Source organism: Danio rerio, chromosome 12, assembly GCF_049306965.1.
Source record: "Danio rerio strain Tuebingen ecotype United States chromosome 12, GRCz12tu, whole genome shotgun sequence".
Lineage (NCBI taxonomy): Eukaryota > Metazoa > Chordata > Actinopteri > Cypriniformes > Danionidae > Danio > Danio rerio.
This window is the reverse complement of record NC_133187.1, coordinates 48,699,414-48,722,500: the sequence shown is the minus strand read 5'-3', so window position 1 is coordinate 48,722,500 and position 23,087 is coordinate 48,699,414. Positions and strand designations below refer to the sequence as shown.

General features: G+C 35.9%; 1 protein-coding gene across 2 annotated transcripts in view; it reads right to left on the bottom strand.

Annotated features, from left to right (window-relative positions):
- Positions 1-23,087, bottom strand: part of hid1b (HID1 domain containing b) — a 131,025-nt gene that overhangs the window by 15,166 nt on the left and 92,772 nt on the right. The window contains 13 exon segments of one of the 2 annotated variants that reach the window (NM_001002739.1): positions 282-446; positions 532-610; positions 2,692-2,843; positions 4,412-4,502; positions 6,008-6,148; positions 6,263-6,319; positions 8,737-8,971; positions 9,209-9,322; positions 13,570-13,670; positions 15,144-15,257; positions 18,382-18,552; positions 20,188-20,337; positions 21,288-21,405. In NM_001002739.1, coding sequence (NP_001002739.1) covers positions 282-446; positions 532-610; positions 2,692-2,843; positions 4,412-4,502; positions 6,008-6,148; positions 6,263-6,319; positions 8,737-8,971; positions 9,209-9,322; positions 13,570-13,670; positions 15,144-15,257; positions 18,382-18,552; positions 20,188-20,337; positions 21,288-21,353 — 1,636 coding nt within the window. In that variant the 5' untranslated portion in view covers positions 21,354-21,405. 2 annotated transcript variants of the gene reach the window in all.

Sequence of the window (23,087 nt, the reverse complement as noted above, 5' to 3'; positions counted from 1 at the left end):
TTATTATTATTATTATTATTATTATTATTATTTCTGAAGGATCATGTGACACTGAAGTTAGAAGTAAAGTAATCACAAAAATAAAATAAAATATTAAACCACATCCACTAAAAAAACAGTTGCTTAAAACTGTAATAATTTTTCACAATTCAATAGCTTTTTTTTGTAGTTTTGATCAAATAAATGCAGCATTGGGAAGCAGAATTGCCTTTTAAAACATTAACAAATCCTACTGTTTTTAATCTTTAGACTGGTAGTGAAAATATACAACAGCAACCTACCGTCAAACTGGTACTGAATGATGTTGTTGAAAACCTCCAGCAGAAAGAAAACCAGGTGATGGTGAACAGGAGTGCTGAACAGAAACCAGGGACTGGAGAAAACCTCCAGCAGGTGGAGAAGTTTGTTGGCTGCTACCATAGACAGACTCTTCAGGTAAGGAGACACTGGAAATATAACCACAGAGTCGTAAGGAAGTGTATCGTACTTTTGATAATCATATTGTAATTTTTAGTGAGGGAATTGATCTACCATTGACTATAATAGTGAGAAGACAGTCATACAGCGGCTGCAATCGCTGATGTCCACTGGTGATGATCTTATGGAAAACCTGCCAATTTATATATATAAAAAAAACTATATTTCCATATTTTCAATTCAATGTTTTTTTAATATCATTAGCGTAAATTCAATATTTTATGCAAATATTTTTTAGGCACCAAGTTTTTAATACTCAGAACTTATACCAGATCTGAATAATATGATGTTTTTGAAACAGAAACTAATTTATTTACTGATTTAAGTGATTTTAAAGCTCCCAAATCTGCACATTAGTGCCAAAATGCATACCTGGCAACCCAAAAACTGATGCAAGTGAATGAGAAAAATCAATTGACTGCATATCACGTATTAAATCTGCACAATGTCAGTCAAACCCACATCTAAGAAAGGTACTTATAAGTGTTGTTTGGTGCGTGAAAAAATAAGTCAATTCTTAAACACATGCAAATATGTGTATTATATAAAGCAGTGTTTCCCAACTCTGTGCCTGAAGGCACACCAACAGTACACATTTTCAACCTCTCCCGAATCAAACACACCTGAATCAACTCATCAGAACATTAGAGGAGACTCCAAAATCTGAAGTTAATGGGTCAGATAAGGGAGAAATCCAAAATATGTACTGTTGGTGTGCCTCCAGGAATATGACTAAAAAAGTTTTTATATTAATAGTTTTGAATCTCATTAAATTCAATATTTTATGCAAATTATTTTTATGCACCAACTTTTTTTTAATATAAAGATCTTATACCAAAGCTTAATAATGTGATGTGATATCTTTGTTTAAGGAACAGAAACTAATTTATTTACTGATTTAAGTTGATTTTAAAGCTCCAAAATCTGCATTTTAGTGCCGTTTAACAATTAATTATATACAAAATAAAAGTTTATATTTACATATGTGTGTACAGTGTATATACACCCACTGGCCACTTTATTAGGTACACCTGTCTTGTTAACACTCATTTCTACTCAATCACATGGCAGCAACTGGTCTGATGAGTCTTAATTTCTGCTGCGACATTTGAATGGTCGGGTCAAAATTTGGCATGAACAACATGAAAGCATGGATCCATCCTGCCTTGCATCAACAGTTCAGGCTGCTGCTGGTGGTGTAATTGTGTGGGGAATATTTTCTTGGCACACTTTGAGCCTATTAGTACCTATTTAGCATTGTGTCAACCCGAGCATTGTTGCTGACCATGTCCATCCCTTTATGACCACAGTGTCTCCATCTCCTCATGGCTACTTCCAGCAGGATAACACACAATGTCATAAAGCGTGAATCATCTCAGACTGGTTTCTTGAACATGATAATGAGTTCACTGTACTCAAATGGCCTCCGAAGTTACCAGACCTCAATCCAATAGAGCAGCTTTGGGATGTGGTGGAACGGGAGATTGGCATCATGAATGTGCAGCCGACAAATATGCAGCAACTGTGTGATGCTATCATGTCAATATGGAGGAAATCTCTGAGGAATATTTCCAGTGCCTTGTTGAATCTCTGCCACGAAGGATTAAGGCAGTTCTGAATGCAAAAGAGGGTCCAACCCAGTACTAGTAAGGTGTACCTAATAAAGTGGCCGGTGAGTGTATAAATGCAAACAAATACATGTATATACACTTGAAATATTAACATAATATTTGTAATTTTATACATTTGTTAGATATATTCCAATATAAATTGTTTGTGTACTGTATATATTTATTACGTATATGCAAATTTTAATTAATGCCATTTCAGCAACCAAGGCTATATTCATGGCAAGGACATTTCAATAATAATAATGCAATTAAAAACAAACAAATTAATACATAAATTAAATACGACTTTTAGCATTAATACATGATTAACAAATGTACATTTTACAGTTTTTGTTAAAACGGTCTATTTTACATGCAATTAAGAGTTTAAACAGCACTAATATGCGGATGTGTAAGTGAGATTTGGAAGCTTTAAAATCAACATAAATCAGTAAATAAATTAATTTCTGTTCCTAAAACAAATGCATCACATCCCATTATTGAGATCTGGAATACAGTGCAAAGGATTAAATTGATGCTTTATTGCATTGTGGCTTTTAAATGAAAATATTTCTGCAGATGCATGCACTTGTGTTCATCTCACCACGATCAGCAGGTCAGCGTGAGTCCCAGCAAACACTGTAATATCCATCGGCACTCGTACACTGTAGGGTTTGTTCAGACGCACCCCAAAATTCCTCTCTCCGCTTAACAGCAACAAAATAAACACGCCGATATGCACCAGACCGACACGTGCTGCAAACAGACACACAAGCACACTGACAGATATCTCTTCTATATTCCTAACAATAGGACATGATTAAAAACACTCAAATAATCAATACTTGATCAGAGCAATAGGATAGGAGAAATATGCATTTATTTCATATCATTTAAGTAAAGTGTTTCAAAGTGAAAGAGATATGGAGGTTAAAATATTGACCATATTCTCAGCGTACGAGAAGGCGCAGCAATTTGACTATTTTTGGCTTGAGACTTCTGGTCCCATTCACTTTCATTCATGTTTAAACATTAAAAACAGCTCGTTCTGCTGCTTGATGTTGCAAACTGATATTTATTCATTCTTCAGCTTAGTCTATTTATTCATCAGGGGTCACCACAGCGGAATGAACCACCAACTTATCTATATGTTTTACACAGCGGATGCCCTTCCCAGGTACTGGGAAACCTCCATACACACTCATATACTATGGGCAATTTAGTTTACCCAATTACCCTACAGTGCATGTGTTTGGACTATGGGGGAAACCGGAGCACCTGGAGGAAACCCAGGCCAACACGGGGAGAACATGCAAACTCCACACACAGAAGCACCAATGGACCCAGCCAGTACTCGAACCAGCAACCTTCTTGCTGTGAGGTACCCACTGAGCCAGAGTGTCACCACAAACTGATATTTTCTTATTATATTATTCTACTTTTTATGTACAGTCATGAACATGAGCAAGTAGTTTGACTTTTCTGCGGTTTATAATTTTGATTCATATCTCCCATAGACAAGTTAAAACAAATCGCAAAAACAAACGCACTTCTGTAACGCAGAATAAGGTCAATACAGTATTAGTGATGGATCGTTCTTGAACGATTCGTTCATTTTGAACGAATCTTTAATAAGACTCGGGAACTACGAGTCCTCTCAGGGAGTGATTCGTTCATCCGCGCGTGCGCACATTTGTGCAGGTGGTATCGTTCATTTCAAGTCTTTTGAGTCGTTCATCATGGAAAGGCAGAAGCTAATCATTTGCGTTTAGAGTCGGAAAAAGAATTGATCCGTTCACCTCTCGAGTCCTCGATCGGGTTTGAGTCATTCTGTCACGTGATGAACGAACCCCTCAAGAACCAGAAGACTCGAAAGATAAACTAATTATCATGACTCCTATCGACTAAGACTGTGTACATTGGTTAAGATTATATGTGACTGTCAGTGTAACGTGAGCGAATCACTGACATTTGAAGACATGAAGAGGTGAGCTGAGCAAAGAGACAACAAAACCTTCATAGACAACAGAGCAGGTAAACACTGAATTATTATGTTCTCCTTCTTAAAGTATTCTATCGATGACTTATTTGTCATGTGATCAACCTTTTGGGCTAGTTGTAGATGTGTTTGGAAGCAATTCATAACATTTTAATAATATTTTGGCAAATTGAACCGAATGAGCGAAATGACTCGGATCTTTGAGTCTCGTTCATCGAGATGAATGAATCTTTTTTCGAGTCAGTGAAATGATCCGAACTTCCCATCACTATACAGTATGGGTGAATTTATTTAACATGTAACACTGAATCCTCCAGACACTCACACTGATTTGCACGAGCATCATTCAGATAGAAGAGGACGGGTACCAGAATATCCAGCACATCACTGCTCTTCAACACGTAGAACAGAAACTTCTGGAACACAGACATGAAGAAATATATAAACTGATATAACAGATATAAACACAGTTAAATTAATTTTAAATATGTTATATAAGGTAACATTTATAAAATACAATAAGCATATAAAAATAAGTAAATGTCATTTATTTAAGAATAAAAAAAAAAATATACAATTTATTTACTGCTTAATTTGTGAATTATGATGTCTCGGAACAGATCGGGGTAACGGATCCGACAAGTTACCCTAGGATGAAGAGGTATCACGTACGAAAGTGGAGAATGGGGGTGGGGGGATTGGTGGTTGGTGCGGTGGATGGCAGAAGGGTGTCGCAGACTAAAGTGAGCGGAGCGGGGGTGCCGCAGACGAAAGTGACGAGGGTTGGGGAGTCGCGGAAGAAAGTAAAGGTGAACAGCGAACACGGGAGGAGAGGGATAGGTAAAATGAGGTGCCGGATCAGATTTCAAAGGTGCCGAATCCAGATCCGGCGTGTTCCAGCACAAATTAAGCCCTGCATTTACTATGAACATTTGTTAAATTATATGCACAATTGAATGCAAAATTAATCGCCTTCCTGAGCAATATTAATTTTTTTTCAAATATTTCCCAAATGATGTTTAACAGATTCAGGAATTTTTCACAGTATGTCTGATAATATTTTTTCTTCTGGAGAAAGTCTTATTTGTTTTATTTCGGCTAGGATAAAAGCAGTTTTTAATTTTATTATACCTATTTTAGGGTCAATATTATTAAGCAATATTAAGCAATTTTAAGTCTTGGATTGGCTACAGGACAAACCACTGTTATACAATGACTTGCCTAATTAACCAAGTTAACCTAATTAACTGGGTTAAGCCATTAAGCTGCGCTTTAGGCTAAATACTACTATCTATAGTATCTTAAATTGTACAATAACAATAATAATAATAGTAATAATAATAAATTTGATTCATGATGCGCTTTTCCTAAACTCAAAGTGCTACAAGATATACAATAACACATAAGAAGTCAAAAGTCAAACAGCAATAATAAAACAATAAAGAACAATAAATAAATGTGTAAATAAAGATGTTACAAATAGCATAAATGTGACAATAATAATCACAAATTAAATCAATTGCAGTAGAGCAATTTACAAAAATGTAGATTTGTTACTCTTATACTATCTTTTTAAATTTATTTTAAACTATTTTTAAGGTCAATATTATATATATATATATAATTATTATGCCCCCCTTAAGCAATATTTGTTTTGGATAATCTCCAGAACAAACCACTATTATACAATAACTTGCCTAATTACCCTAACTTTTCCTTAATTAACCTAGTTAAGCCTTTAAATGTCACATTAAGCTGAATACTAGCATCTTGAAGAATATAGTCTAATATTATGTGCTGTAATCATGGAAAAGAGAAAAGAAATTAGTTATTAAAACTATTATGAGCTAAAACGTGTCTTCTCTCCATAAAACAGAACATGAGGAAAAATATACAGAATTAAAATGTAAGATATACACACCTTGTTGAGGTCACAGAGTTTCCAGAAGAGAACCAGCAGCTCTTGATGAAACTGGATCTTTTTGCAGGAATGGGGCAGGTATGTTTGCATCAGAGGGTTATTGAGCAGCCGGCTGATCCCTCGCAAGATGAAGTTAAAATCCTACAGGAAAATAAAAATAAAAATGCATTTAGAAACGCATGCATCACTCAAAGAGCAGGATTAGATGGTTTTAAACCTGATTCAGCATGCATGTGTTGTGTTTAAGCGTCTCACCTCTTCTCTGTGAATTCGAGACAGGTAGTTTACGAACAGATTTTCACCTCTTGAGGTCTGAAACGATAAGGAAAGAAATCTGATATTCAAGTTCAGCATTCTTGACAATCGCTTTTCTATTTTAAATGCATTAAAATATTCTGCCTTTCACTCATAATACCAGATGACTTTTATTCAGTCGTTTAATTTAGCTTAGATTCTGATTTACCAGAGGTCGCCACAGCACAATGAATCGCCTAATCACTACTCCAGCATATGTTTGACACAGCGGATGCCCTTCCAGTCACAACACAGTAATTGGAAACAACCATACACACACTCATCCACTATGGCCAACTTAGTTCATCAATTCCCCTATAGTGCATGTCTCTGGACTGTGGGGAAAACCATAGCACCCGGAGGAAACCCACGCCAACACAGGGAGAACATGCAAACTCCACAAAAAAATGCCAACTGCTGTAAAGCCACAGTGCTAACTAGAGAGCCACCGTGCCACCCAGATACCTTTTATGGAAACAATCACAATGTTTTTCAGCACTAAATCCAACAAAAATGCATGTTTTATTTAGATTTACTATGAATTACTTGTGCTTACAGGATAAGTTTGAGCATGTATCATTGCATTTAACACCTCTTTGTATTAAAACATTCATTCATTCATTCATTCATTCATTTTCTTTCCTGCTTTAGTCCCTTTATTAATCTGGGGTCGCCACAGCGGAATGTACCACCAACTTATCCAGCACATTTTTTACGCAGCAGATGCCCTTCCAGCCGCAACACATCTCTGGGAAACATCCACACACACTCATTCACACTTTTAGCCTACCCAATTCACCTGTACCGCATGTCTTTTGGAAATTGGAGCACCCGGAGGAAAACCCACGTGAACGCAGGGAGAACATGCAAACTCCACACAGAAACGCCAACTGAGCCAGCTGAGGCTCGAGCCAGCTGAGGCTCGAACCAGCAACCTTCTTGCTGTGAGGCGACAGCACTACCTACTGCGCCACTGCGTCGCCTTGCATTAAAACACTCACTTTTAAAGTAGTTAATTTATTAATTAATCATTAAATTAATATTTTTTATGAATTTCTCAGTTAATAAAATGTTATATATTTTGGTGTATTTAAACAAAAACAAATTATTAAACAGATAAAAATAGTATTTTTTTCACCAAACATATTTCAAAAAATTTACAAACCACAAAATTGTATATATATAAATATAATTGTTTTTCTTTATTTTCCTTTTTTTTTTCTACATCTGTATTTAATATTTTTCCTAACATACACATTTGGGCTACTAACAGCCCCGTGCATCCAAGGGGCATGTGCAGGATTGTCGCGTGTCAAATGAAGACGGGGGGGGGGGGGGGGGGGGGGGAAGTCGCGCGTGAGCTATAGGGGGGAGGAGGGGGGTGGGTATGTCGCGCAAGAACAGAAGATTGGGGGTGGTGATGGGGGGGCGGGTGTCGCTGGGGCCCTTCAGATCATTTTGGAAGGGCACCTTCTATCCAAGACTAAAAAGGGCATGTGCACTGCACTGCACATGTTGAGCCCTGTGTGCACATGCCTGGCTACTAATATTTAAAGATTGTACTAATACTCCAGATTTGGCTTCAGTACTGACTAATGTAATGTATATGCACAAATATAATATTGTAAAGCATCTTATTATATAGAAAATATTCATTTAAAAAGAGCAATGTCACTTATTTATGCTGAGCACTGTAACTGCACGATGCGGTATAATGTCCAACACACCATTTTTTACCAGTGTATTTCACACAGAGGACATTCAGAATTGATTCAAGAGAAAATAGCAATGCATTTGTCGTTGTACAAATCTCAGAATTGATTTCTTGAACAACAGCACTAACACACAGATGTGTGAGTGAGATTTGGGAGCTTTAAAATCAACTCAAATCAGTGAATAAATTAATTTCTGTTCCTAAAACAAGTCTATCACACCACATTCATCCAGATCTGGAATAGAGTGCAATAATTCATTAATTCATTCATTTTTCTTTGGCTTAGTCCCTTATTGATCAGGTGCTGCCACAGCAGAATGAACCGCCAACTATTCCAGCAAACGTTTCATGCAGTGGATGCCCTTCCAGCCACAACAAAGTACTGGGAAACACCCATACAATACGGCCAATTTAGTTAATCCAATTCTTCTATAGCGCATGTGTTTGGACTATGGGGGAAACCGGAACACCTGGAGAAAATCCGCATCAACACGGGGAGAACATGCAAACTCCACACAGAAACACCAACTGACCCAGCTGGGAGTAGAACCAGTGACCTTCTTGCTGTGTGGCCACAGTGCTAACCACTGAGCCACCGTGCTTGCACAATGCAATAATAGAGACATTCTTTTAGCAAGTAATGTTTTCAGAACTTGATAAACATTGGTGATTAGGAAAATTGGTGAACATTGGAAAAGCATTGGTAGACTTGTATTGTTACCGGGCATGCTTCAGTAGTGTTGTTCCTGTTGTAATCAGTGTCAGCAGTGGTGTGTGTGTTGGGGTGTGTGTCGTTGAGCTCCTGCTCCAGTGAAATGATCAGTGTTTGCAGTGCCAGCTCTGCCAGCTCGCCTCGCTGGTCAGAAAACATCAGGTGATTGTACGGGACGCCGTAGCCGATAGGGTCATATGCACAAACCACATTCAGAAGAGAAGTGAAGAGCGGGAGTGCATGTCTGAAACAGAGAGAGAGAGAGAGGAAAACTTATATCCCTTTCTATCTTTTATTGTTGTTATTTCTTTCAATATTATTGTTATTGCTACTATTATTTACATTGACTTTTTTTACCCCCTGCTATGTACACTTATGTACCCATGTATGTCATGCCAATTAAGTAAATTTAATTGAAACCTGATGTGGTGTAATCTGCTAAACAAACGAACAAGTAAAAATAAAGCGCATGTGTGTTTACCTGTTTTCTCTGGAGCAAAAGAACGAGACCCAAGGGTTGAGAGTGTGTGTGTCTGATGGAGACTGGTACATCTCTTCTGAGAAACAGGTCAACAAGAGCTTCAGCAATTCTGTCCTGAGAGAGAAAGAGAGATTAAAGTGTGATTAATTAACGCACAGTTTATTTTGATTCATTGTGATCTATAATTTTTTTATTACATCTATTTACAGTGTTTACTGTATATAGATATGTTCTTTTCAATGTAAATTTCTAAATGCTTTAGCAATACATTTGTATCATTTTTATGCTAATAAAACCATTTTTAAAAACCATTATTATTATTATTTATTATAATTTTTATAGGTAGGTAGGTAGGTAGGTAGGTAGATATAGGATTAATCGAATCCAAAATAAAAGTTTGTTTTCCCATAACGTGTGTACTGTGTATATTTATTATGCATTTATAAATACACACATGCATGCATATATTTAAGAAAATGTTTATTTATATTTAGATATCAAATGTGTATGATACAAATACAAAAAGTAAAATTTCCATGTAACAAATTTGTTTTGTATAATTTTGTTTCTATGCATGTGCATGCACAGCAAATTTTAGATAGTAGATTTAACTACCTTGGAGTTAAAATTAACACTCCCTCAGAGTTTATATGGGAACCACTATAAGTGTTAAAAATAACACTTTTGAAAGTGTTAACATTGTCAACACCAAGAGAGTGTTAATTAGCAAACTCTTGTTGTGTAAAATATCTGTTCAATTTCCGAAAAAATACCAGCAGCTGTGGCTGCCAGAATCTTTTTGTGAAAAACATGGAAGTTTTATATAACTGTATAAATTTACAAAAAATAACCATATTTCATGAACTAATACATTGTTCATTTTACAAAATCATAGCTTAGTGCAAAAAAATGTAAAGTCTTTAGATGCAATAATGTTTTCATGTGTGATTGCAAGTAGCAAACAGATTTTGACTGCATTAGTAACTACACAGTTACCTTTATACAAAAGAAGATACAGCATAACATCAAATTTTCTTAGTTCATCTTGGACTTGAACAGAGACGCTATTATCCTCCACAATGGTGACACAAAAACCGTTTTGCTGTTTTTCTTTCTTTTTTTTTCATTTTTAGATTTTACGGAAAAATACCAGCAGCTGTGGTTGCCAGTAATCTGCTGTTTTTAACATTCATAAATTCAGTTTACAGAACATTTCTGTTAAAAGCACATTCAACAGTCTGTATTTTTTATCGATCTCACACTGCAAATTTTAGATTTGGTAGATTTAACTACCTTAGAGTTAAAATTAACACTCCCTCAGTGTTTATATGGGAACCACTATAAGTGTTAAAATAACATTTTTGAAAGTGTTAAAATTTTTAACACCCAGAGTGTTAATTAGCAAACTCTTATTGTGTAAAATATCTGTTAAATGTATGTCAAAATACTGGCAGCAGTGGTTGCCAGTAATCTGCTGTTTTCAACATTTTAGATTCGTAAATTCAGTTTCCAGAATATTTCTGTTAAAAACAAATCCCATAGTCTGTATTTTTCATTCGAACACACTTAAGCCTTAAATTCCAGAGCAAAATCCTCACTAGTGTCCTCACTACAGAGGGCTGATCACTCAGACAGTGATGAAGTTAATGAGACGATTAAGTGTCTAATTAAAGGAGGATTGAGAATTGTTGATGAACAACTGTTAACAAGCAGAATCACTGAAGGACAGAAAAACACAAGCTAAAACCAAAGATGAAATCAACTGAAAAAAAAAAACTCTAAATAAAATAATAATCAATAAAAATAAAACAAATTACACAATAAAAAATGTTATTTTTCAACATCTTTAAAAAAAAAACCTCATCAAATTAAACAACTTATCATGGAGCTTCACCTATTACTGACCAGTGACTTTATTTCTGTCATGTGAACAAAAGCTCTTAATAAAATTTCTGTTGTTCATTTGAAGTCACCATGATGGAGGACAGAGTCTGCTTTAGTCAGCGTCTTCAACTTCTTACTATAAATGTCTTTTATTTTGGCTGCTATAGAAAGTGTTAATTACATTATTTATACATATAGCATGGAAAGCCGAAAGAAAATTAAAGTGTCAGTCTGAAGAGATTATTAATGATAACATAGCCTTCCTTTCCTGCTTGATTTCTAATTCAATATCATATTAGTTGTGTGTGAGAAATAAATGATATACATAAATGAAACCACTGAAGCTCCAATAAAATAAAAACAATATTTACAATGAGAATGTTTGATCTATGGCAGAACTTAAAAACACACAGACATCAATAATTAGTCTTTGAATCTCAATGATGGTGACAAACAAAAAAATAAAAATCAAGTAAAAAAAAACCACTACTGAAATATCACCTCCCAAAAACAACACAAAATAAAGGAAAAGAAAGAGATTGTAAGAACATAAAGCTTCATAATTTATTCATGCTGCAATGCATGCTGGGAGCTTTGTACTATGCTGGCACCCAGCATGCATTGCGGCATGAACTATGCAGCTTTTTTTTTTTTTTAGCAACCACGGTTGAGGTTCATATCCTGATTCTTGATGTCTGTGTGTCATAAAGAGCAAGCTGGAGCTTGAATGTTTAGTGCATGACACTCTAATTATTAATTGCATCCTAATTGTTTGTTGAATTTTCTATGAAGAGCAGCAGACTGCCAGTAGTATTGTCCCATGCAGCTTTAATACAACTATATTTGCATATTTTTATGAATCAACTTAATAAACACCTGAAATTATATCTATAACAATTAACCATAAACAGTATAGTTTCTCTGGACCTTTCTTGCTATAGCTAATGAGTTTTAGAAACACGGCTATAGCAGTCAGAGAAACATTAGGATATAAGAGTAAAGCTTCAAGAACTCAAATAAGCAGCCTCTGATCTCTATGATGGTGAGGTCAAATGAAATATTTTTAATAAAAAAAATAACCTCTGTTCATTGTCAAATATTCTTACAGAAATTAAGTCAAACTGTAATCAGTGAAGCTGCTTATGCTATTATTTAATGGAGTTGTTTAATTCTCTGTTTTAATTCAGTTGGTTTGGTGTGAGGCTGTGTCTGTAGATTTCTTTCTTTCTTCAATTTCTTATTCCTTCAGTGATTGTGCTTGTTAACAGCAGGTGTTCAACAGCAGGTGTCTGAATTCACTTATTTGTGGTCATTCACTCTGTCTAGTGGACTAAACTGCCTAATTTAAGGGCCAGGTGAATGAGGGTGTGGCGAGATTTCAGACACTCTGATTAGTTTCTCAAATATAAGGGTTTTCTACAAAGGTAGATACATGTTACTCTGTGTGACAAGGAGGTAAATCAGCTTCTAACGCTGAGAGGGTTATTTTACCTTTATCTAACTCTAGAATTTTAACACTTTACTCTGAATTACCACAACACTTGTAATTTAACACCAATGAATTTGCTGTGTGTATCACATATACAAAATACTTTATATAATACACACGCACGCGCGCACACACACACACACACACGCGCGCACGCACGCGCGCACGCACGCACGCACGCGCGCGCACACACACACACACACACACACACACACACATATACATACATATATGTATATATATATATATATATATATATATATATATATATATATATATATATATATATATATATATATATATATATATATATATATATATAAGTAAGAAACTCAAAAAGGTTTATCAAAGTGTGGTGAATTTAATGCGAGCAAAACCATTTTTTGTGTGAACTGTCCATTTAAGAGATAAAGCTTCTCTGCCATTGTTTTATGGCATTCTTTTTTGTCAGAATATTGTACTTTTGATGTGACCTATCTGCATTCAAGTGGTGATGAAACACAAATACACGAAGATAGACTAGAATGTTTGTTTTTTGTTTAAAAGCAGAGGTTTTGGTTCTTTATTTTGGATATATTCATAGCATAAAATATTCTAAGAGCTGTCAAATTTAAGTAAAAATCATCCAAAATGCTGGGAGTGGGTAGAACCTTATTGTTTTTTAAAATGTTTTTGGAAAAAGAGTTAATAAAAACAAATTTATGGTGAGCTTACGGGTCTACTTTAAACACCAAAAATATCGTAATTCCAGATTTTGGTTCAGTAGTGTAGTGTAGTGTGTATCTGAACAAATATCCTTATTAACAGTGTACATATGTGTTGAGTGATCGGATTACAAAAGGTTTTGAAGCTCATTCACTCTTCTAGTTAATGCTGTTAACTTGAACTTTTCACCCAGAAGAAATGCTCAGAGAGTGCAGTGATGTCACTAGGAGTGGGGCAGTTTGAAGTGGGAGGAGTTGCAGTGTTAAGTGGGCGGGGCTCTGACCTGTTGGAGTCATGGGAATAGTTGAGAGGCGGAGTCTGAGCAAATCCAACGCCAGCTTCCCAGATGAACTCACAGCTGTCAATGGACTGGATATCAATATCCTGAACACATACACACAGACGTTAACAGGTTCTTAAAAATGACAGAAACATTAAAAAATACCTAATTTTGAAATAAACCAAGACACTGTTGCATTTACAAATTGCATTTGTGTAGTTTATATGAAAAAGACAATGATATATTTCTCAAATTTGAAACCCGTTTTCAAAAAATGCAATGAAATTGTATGAGCAAACTACACATTGCTTTAGCTCATTCTTCCCTCCAGTGTACGGTTATAATTTTTTGCAATATATAAAATTATAAATATTGTGTTGTTTTTACCCAACACCGAGACAAATATTGACAAGCCCAATGTTGGATATTATTTTGAATTAAATCTAAATTACACATTATAAACCAATGGTTGGGTTTGTCCATATTTTAAACAGAAACTTATGATACATGGTGAAAAAATCTGTTAAAGGCAACAGTTTCCATATTTATTAATTCACAGGTGTTTTGTTTATTTATGGTTGTAAATTGCATTATGGGACGTTAATCTCTGCTCTGTCGACTTCTGATGTTGAAAATTCAGGAAAGACTTTATTTTAATGGTTGCTATTGCATATTTGGTCTAAAAGTTTCATAGCATTTACATGCCATTTATTTCTCATTTCCATATCAGTAGACTGTCTATTTATTATCCGTTGATACTGCTCCTTCAACAGAAATTTAACTGACTATAAGAAACTTTGTAAACTTACACCAGGGGTCACCAATCTCCGTCCTGGAGGGCCGGTGTCCCTGCAGGGTTTAGCTCCAACTTGCCTCAACACACCTGATTGGATGTTTCAAGTATACCTAGCAAGACCTTGATTAGCTTTTCAGGTGTGTTTTATTAGGGTTGGAGCTAAAATATGCAGGACACCGGCCCTCCAGGAACAAGTTTGGTGACCCCTGACTTACACTAACCCCAATCTAACAGTCTACTTAAAATGTAATGAGAATTAGTTGGCATGTAGATGCAATGTAACAACGCAATGCGTTAAAGGGACCATCAAAATAAAGTGATACCAAAAATTCAACTCTACAGTTAAACAAAGTCACTTTTATCGACATTTTAGTAGTTTCAAATAATATATTGTATTAGAAATATAGAGAAATAAGTCTGTACTGATGTACTGAACAATGTACTGGTGGTTTATAACAAGGTGTTTGTAGGGTAATATACAACTCCAATCCAGACAATATAGCACTGCATACTATTACAGGTTCATAAAAGTCCCTTTTCCCAACTTTTCAAGGTTAAACGATGTTGGAAGAAAGATCGAGATCCCATAATGCAATTCAAAAGCAGAAATAAATGGGGAAAAATAAAAACATTAATCGCTAAATATGGAAAACTGCTAATTTACGGATATTTTTGACCGTGTAGTCACTATTCAAGCATGTGGATTGTGTTCAAATTAAGCAATGATGAGCATGTGCAAAACTCCACAGAGCAGTAACGATGGAGAGTCAGAGAGAGTTACCGCACTGGTCTTGAAGTTGCTTTCAACTGTGAAATCTGGACAGAAAAGCAGATCTGAAACAGCAGAGAGGAGAGACTCCGCCAGGGGCCGTGTGCACTCCTCTTCACCTTCATCCTGACACACACACACACAAACACAGTATTTAGTCAACTGCTGTTATTACAAAAGTTAAACTGCAGTCTAACAGAATTTACTTCAATCTGTGATCTTGGTCATTCAGAGGTGAATCAGATGGCTGACTGGATGATTTTGTTTTATTTTTTTATTTAAATGAAAATAGCTATACACAAACACACACAGCAAATCTGTCATGTTTTTAATCTTCACAGCAGTAAATTCATGATTGATGTTTTTTTTTTGTCAAATCATGCAAACACAATCTGAGATTTAAAGTTGGTTTCTTAGTAGTGTTTTAGTGTTTTTCAGAAGAGCTTCATACACACATCAATGCACTCATTCAGTTTCCTTCATGTCTTTAAATCGCAGGATATTTAATACACTCTCGTTCTTTGAGAAAACCACAATCAGAGGAGTGTTCAGGCCGGTAACAGGAGAACATAAAAATGCACCGGAGAACAAAATCTCTCTCTCCCTCCCACTAAGTCAGACACACACACACAACCCACACACAAGCATATACACACAGGGCTCTATTTACAATCTAGGCGCATAGTCTAAAGCACATGGGGCAAAAGTATTAAAGGAGTGCCTGAACCTACTTTTGCCATTTTAAGAATGGATAAATATGCTCTGTGCCTGGTGCATGTTCTAACAGTGTTGAGCTTATTCTCTTAATGAGTTCTGAGTTTGTTTTGAGCATAACATGCATTAAACCAATCAGAGTCTCATCTTACACTCCCTTTAAGAGTCAGTTGTGTCGTGCCATGGTGCATTTAATTACATGGCAGAAACTTGTAAGTGTAAAAACTGAACACTTCACTAGCGAGAAAAAAGTTAGAGCATCTGCAGCGTGAGAATAAAGAACGAGCCTCCTCCATTCAGCCTCTTTACTTTCTCTTTACTTTACTCCTTTCCTTTCGTGGATAAGGAAACGGTCTTGTACCCACTCCACTGAAGACATCCATTAGCCGACATGTTTAATTTAATTTGTTAAGCACAAAGATTTGTATCAATACTAATTCTAAATTCAGTTCTAATTTACAGCAAAGGAATTAACCAGTTAAACTCTGCTGTTATTTTGGGATTTCCGCCTGGATTCTGCCAACCCAAATTTAAAAGCTTCCCAAATCCACATGCAGAGGTGTAAATGCAAAAATTTGGTATCACTTTAAAGAAAACCCTTTAAATTTTCATGAAACTGAATTGAAAGTGTTTAAAATAACTGTATATGTTGTCTGTGTTATAATACACACCTAAAAAAAAGAGGCGCTTTTAGTATATTTTTGTATAAACTCAAATGTGAAAGTGTACCTTTTAGGTTGTGTGTGCTCTAGCGTGCTGTAATTAATTTTGGTGGTTCCTGCACATGTCTGTAATCATAGGAAAAAGAAAAATGTCTCCACCATAATCTATGCAAAAGTTATTGTATTCCAACTGATGAGAAGTGCTGTACAAGCCACAAGGAGCGATCATTGATTTCATTATTCTTTTGTTTGATCAAACATAATTCACTGTGTTTGGAGCATGTCAGACATATAAAAGTATTACTTTTGCACATCACCTCAAAAACAGAGGAGAATGGCCCTGAAGCGCACAGCATAAGGTAAGAGAGGACAGCTGTCTGTGCTATCTGGGGCTGCTTATTGATCATAAATGTATTGTTTTCACTTCTGCGCCATGGAAACACCGCGATTCATTCAGCAACTGTTTGATATGTGAATATAATTCAGTAAAAAGAATGCTAGAACTGTATGAGCACCGGCAAGAGCTTTCATTTGAGCTATAACTTGTACATGTGTCATATGAAAAATATGAAAATGAACCAGCTCGGGTCTCCAAATATACTGTGTATTTAAGTGTAAATAACTTTTGTACAATAGAATAAAAACTGAAGTGCAGCATATGTGCATAAAATATAGATTCTACACTTTCTCACTTTTGGGGGTCTGGTGCAATGCTAGCCCTTTAAATCTTAAAGCGAAAGTCCATGACATCACGGACCCGGTACCGGGTCTGCAGTGTTTAACTAGCTAATAATGAAGTGTGGTCAAAAAACTGAGTTATATCCAAACACAAGTCCTTTTCTTATGCCCCATATGGTGATGCAGACGTCGGCAGACGAATCTAAACTTGCGTTTATGAAAACAAAAATAAATCTGCAGACAGTAAATACTACTACTGCTACTACTACTACTACTAATAATAATAATATACAAAAGCAAATTGTTATGATTAAACTGAATAAGCTGCCCGAGATGAGGCATGGAAGCAGTGGTTTTTATATTTCTGTAGAAAATAATAGTTTGTGTAATGTTTTAATCCTTTAATTGTTTCCATCTGTAAAGATAGTGGTGTATTGCTGCACATCCTGTGTGTATTAAGCTATGTGTAAGCATTTAGACCAGCATAGATGCATAACTAATGCTCTCTGCTGGACTTTAGAGAGCCTCTTAGTTGATAAATGTCGCTATTTCAGCTCCTCAATATAGCAACACGCCAGCAATGCGCCTTAACACACCTCTGGCACACCCACGAGTCCACAAAGTTGCAAAAATGGATTTACTATTTAAATAACGTGGTGCAAAACGGGAAAATGATTGTTGCGCTGGTCTGAAAATAGTAACAAATCAAACCAAACACGTCTTGTGCCTTATTGCGCTGGGTGTATGATAGGGCCCGCAGTTTATATTAGTGTTTATTCAACTACAGATGAGGCAGGAGTTTTCCTGACCATTCATTCATTCATTTTCTTGTTGGCTCATTCCCTTTATTAATTCGGGGTCGCCACATCGGAATGAACCGCCAACTTATCCACCACGTTTTTACGCAGCGGATACCCTTCCAGCCGCAACCCATCTCTGGGAAACATCCACACACACACACACTCATACACTACGGACAATTTAGCCTATCCAATTCACCTGTACCGCATGTCTTTGAACTGTGGGGGAAACCGGAGCACCCGGAGGAAAGCAGGGAGATCATGCAAACTCCACACAGAAATGCCAACTGAGCCGAGGCTCGAACCAGCGACCTTCTTGCTGTGAGGCGACAGCACTACCTACTGCGCCACTGCATCACCCACATTTTCCTGACCACACAAAAGTATTTTCCTCACCACAGATTTGCCCAGTTTTGGCACAGTGGACCAGAAGAACCCATGCCAGTCTGGATCCTCAAAGATGTACGGCAGAATCCGAGTCAACAGGCGAGTGCAGATCAGAACGGTCTGTCTGTCTCGCTCACACACACAACCTGTGTCTGCATTCAACACCAGCCTTTCCACTGCCTGCAAAACACACAGACATTCAAGTGAAACATATTAATTGATGTAAATGTCATGAACGCTACATATAACTTCGATGGAAAACAACATCAAAATATCCTGAATAATTGTTTTCAGATAAAAAACAACAACATTAATTTACATGCATTAACTTACATTTTTAGACTTATATTTTAATATCATTTATTCACCCTTGTACTTGTTCAAAAAAACTTTTATAACTTAAATTATTAGGATATTTTTTACAACTTTTGACCAATTTTTGGGGCATTTTACAAATGGTGTTTTTATGAATATGCATGCATATTTATCAACACCAAATGGCTGATCTATACTTCTAGAAGTTTTTACTGAAGGTTGCAAACTCGAATGTAATAACATTTTAAATTTAATTTAACATTTTTTAGTTTTATAGACTGCACATTTTTAAATTCAAAAGGATATTTCACCCAAAAAAAGCTAATTCTGTCACCATTTACTCACTCTTGTTAAAAACATTTATATAACTTATATTTTTAAGACATTTTTCATGAGTTAGAAAAGAGAAATGACCTTAATTTTTTACACAACTCTACATTCATTAATTTTCCTTTGGCTTAGTCCCTTTAGTTATCAGGGGTCGCCACAGCGGAATGAACCGACAACTTATCCAGCATATGCTTTACACAGTGGATGCCCTTCCAGCTGCAACCCAGTACTGGGAAACACTCATTCACACACACACTCACACATTACGGCCAATTTAGTCCATATAATTCACCTATAGCGCATGTGTTTGGACTGTGGGGGAGACCGGAGCACCCGGAGGAAACCCACATGAACACGGGGTAAACTTGCAAACTGCACGCAGTAATGCCAACTGGCCTGGCTGGGACTCAAACCAATGACCTTCTTGCTAGGGCAACAGAGCTAACCACTGAGCCACCCCTTTTTGGGGTATTTTATAAATGGCAATTTACACAGTGACTGCCCTTCCAGCTGCAACCCAGTGCTAGGAAACAGTCATACACACATTACTCCTAATTTAGTCCATTTAATTCCCCTATAGTGCATGTGTTTGGACTGTGGGGGAAACCGGAGCACCCAGAGGAAACCCACGCCAACACGGGGAAAACATGCCAACTCCACACAGAAATGCCAATTGGCCCAGCCGGGACTCGAATCAGCGACCTTTTTGCTGTGAGGTGACAGTGCTAACCACTGAGCCCCCCCTTTTTGAGGCATTTTATAAATGGTATTTTTATGAATATGCATGCATATTTACCAACAAAATTCAGCCACAAAAGAGCAAGGAATGTGAAGAGATCTTTATTTTTTACACAACTCTACATCATAATAAAAAAATAAATAAATCCTAACACTATAAGCCTCTGCTTAATTGGCTGGAATTCAAATACAAGCAATGTTAATTAAAGCTACTTAAAATATATAAAATAACAAAAATAATGTATAATTTGATAATCTTGACACACAAAACTTGGTTAAATTTTCAGGCATCAAAACATTAAAAGTGTCACTCATTTCATTTCAGTACATTAGATTGTGAAAAATAAGTTTTATGTATAATTGATCCTGTCTAATGTTAACATCACATGATGCTCTGTTATACTTAACATGAATAATAAACGCAAACTGTACCTTGTAACACAGGGTTGCCAGATTGGATGGAGACTCCTCTCTCACAGCACGGATCTCAGCAGCAGGAACAAGTGTGAAAATATCCTGTGCCATCAAGTCGATGTCATTCCAGAACTGATCCCAGAACACATCCTCAGAGGCCTCCACAGGCTGTAAAACACAATAAATAATTTAATAAATTATTTACTAATAAAAAATAAACTAATGAATAAACATTTTGAAATGAATAACATTAAATACTGTATGCCAAGATGAGATTAAGGAATATTTTTGCACGCGCACACACACAAACTTATTTTAATGCTATCTATATTGTTTACCATGTTACTTTGTATATTCGGTCTGAAATAGGGTAGCATGTAAGTAAGACTCCATAACAAAATTAGCACTATTTAAATGACCACAATGTTGTACTTTGATAGTGACTGGCTGGAAATATGATTAAAATAATAACAATAATAACATAAATAATTATGAAAGTCTGAATAAGCGAATATAAAACTACCTGTGCCACAATATAAAACTAACTGTGCCTTAATCTTGCCCTTTAATTTGTATTTATTGTCATTAAAAACATTCATTCATTCATTTTCTTGTCGGCTTAGTCCCTTTATTAATCCGGGGTCACCACAGCGGAATGAACCGCCAACAAAACAATAAAAATATAAACGTGTATTCCTTTAATTTGACGAGATATTGTTACAAGAAAGGATATTAACTTAATTATGGAAATTATTACATTTTATCCCTAATAAACAAGACTTTTTGCTGGTAACATGTATACAATCAGTTAAAACTGGCTAAAAATTACCCCACACAACTGTCACGTGAATAAAGTTATATGCATAAATTTAAATAATTTAACAAAACATATAAAACTAATAATTAAATGCTTAACATTTGACGTAAACTTTAAATTAAAAATCGTTCATTTCCAAACAAGTGTATGAAGTTATATAAACAACATTAGCCTTACAGATCACTAAATGACATCACGCAACGGTATTCCAGCTGTTACACTTCAACAGCGCTTTAAAACCTGCTGAACTCTAAACACATAGTGATATTAAGTCACTAATGTTGATGAAAGTAAACCTGACCTGTGTTTTTGTGGTAAGTTGTATCACCGCTTTTCTGAAGCGCAGTTTGGAGTCTGAATTACCCATATCTTGTGTCTACATCCACCGCGCACCTGCGGCGCCAGGTGAACACGACGCTAAATTACCAATCCTACTACGGAAAAGGTTTAGCTCATGAATATTAATCACGCCACACAGACGTCGACGTTATCCTGGCCAGCGCGTCCAATCATGTAATGTATTCATTTTGTAAATTCTTTCATTCGCCAGCCGTCTGTCTCTTTAGCCAATCAGCGACAAAATATATATCACACGTCACTTTACGTCATGAATATGCATGAGGTAGTTTTAGCAGTAGTAGGAATCGTTTGCTCGTGACCAGGATGCTGGCATTCTTGGTTTCCTGGTGTGCAAATTAAATATTTGCTCAAAGATTACTCTTTAAAGGTTGAGTGGCTTACGCATATTGTGAATTAATGCTAAGCTGTTACTTTAGAGGCGTGGCTAATATTGAATACAATGGACCGGGCGTCCTCAGAATAACTCGTTTCATTTAGTGCTGTACTCCATTTAGACCTGAAAAATGATTCAAGTTTCAGAATTTTCCTATCATAAATGAGACAAAATGAAAATGTTAACAATCTTTAATTGATTTTTTATCCCTTTCAATGGACACAGTTGGGTTTCCTCCTTATGCTCTGGTTTCAAACACATGCGCTATAGGGGAATTGATGAACTAAATTGTCGCTAGTCAGGTCTGTAGCCAGCCTGATAGAAGGGGTTCTTCATTCTTAAAAAGTGAACCTGAGTTATTCGCCCATTTTAGTGACATTTAGCACTATTTTTTAGCTGAATTAGCTTGTCTGATGGTCTTCATAACCACACTTTTTCAGGTACCAAAAATATTTCCTATTAAAATAGGAAAAAATATAATAAAGAAATGTGAATAAATACTTATTTTAAAAATACAATCATATCATTAGAAAAAAATGTAAACTTAAAGTTTTATATAAAAAGAAACTGTAGTCTATTGTCATTTATTAAGCAAACAACAAACAGCACATTAAACTACTCAGTCAGAATTAGGCAATTGAATAAATAACGATTAAGACATAATAAGAGTAGTAATAATAATGATAATAACAATATTAATAATAATGTAGAGCTTCACAATTTTTCTAGCCTCTCTTGTAAAAATATACATTTGAAAGTTCATGCATAACAACAATAGCCAAAATAGTATTCAAATCAGTTTCAGTATATGGTCCGCTTATATTCACTCCTTTTTATAGCTCTTTTTTTTTTTTTTAAACATAAGGTCCAAGCTTTAGAATAAAAGTTACCTGTAAAATGTTTTCTCTGTTTAAAAATAATGCAGTAGTGAAAGATGACTTCACTTACGTCAGATTGTAGAATGAAAATATTTGATAGGATCACCCTGCTGGATCTACGACACCCAACCTGCCCCAGACTGGTATCGAACCAGCAACTTTCCGAATGGGAGTCAGTTGCTCTAACAAGAAGGCTAAAGACCTCTATTGTCTGTTGCTAGAGCACCTTTAGAGTTTAGAGGAATGAGGTTTACCTGCACAGCATTTACTAGCTGGCCTCCTTTACATTAGCGTTGTCCAAAACTGATTAGCTGAAGTCACAAAGCGACAGCCAACAGAGGATTCTGCTTGGTCTTAAAGCCTTCTTTGATGTGTTATTTTCACTATTTATGATAACATAGCAGTCAAAATTAGACAAATGAGCTGTATGAAACAAATTCTTTGTGAGTAAGGGGTGGGTGGAATGAACTGCCAACTTATCCAGCATATG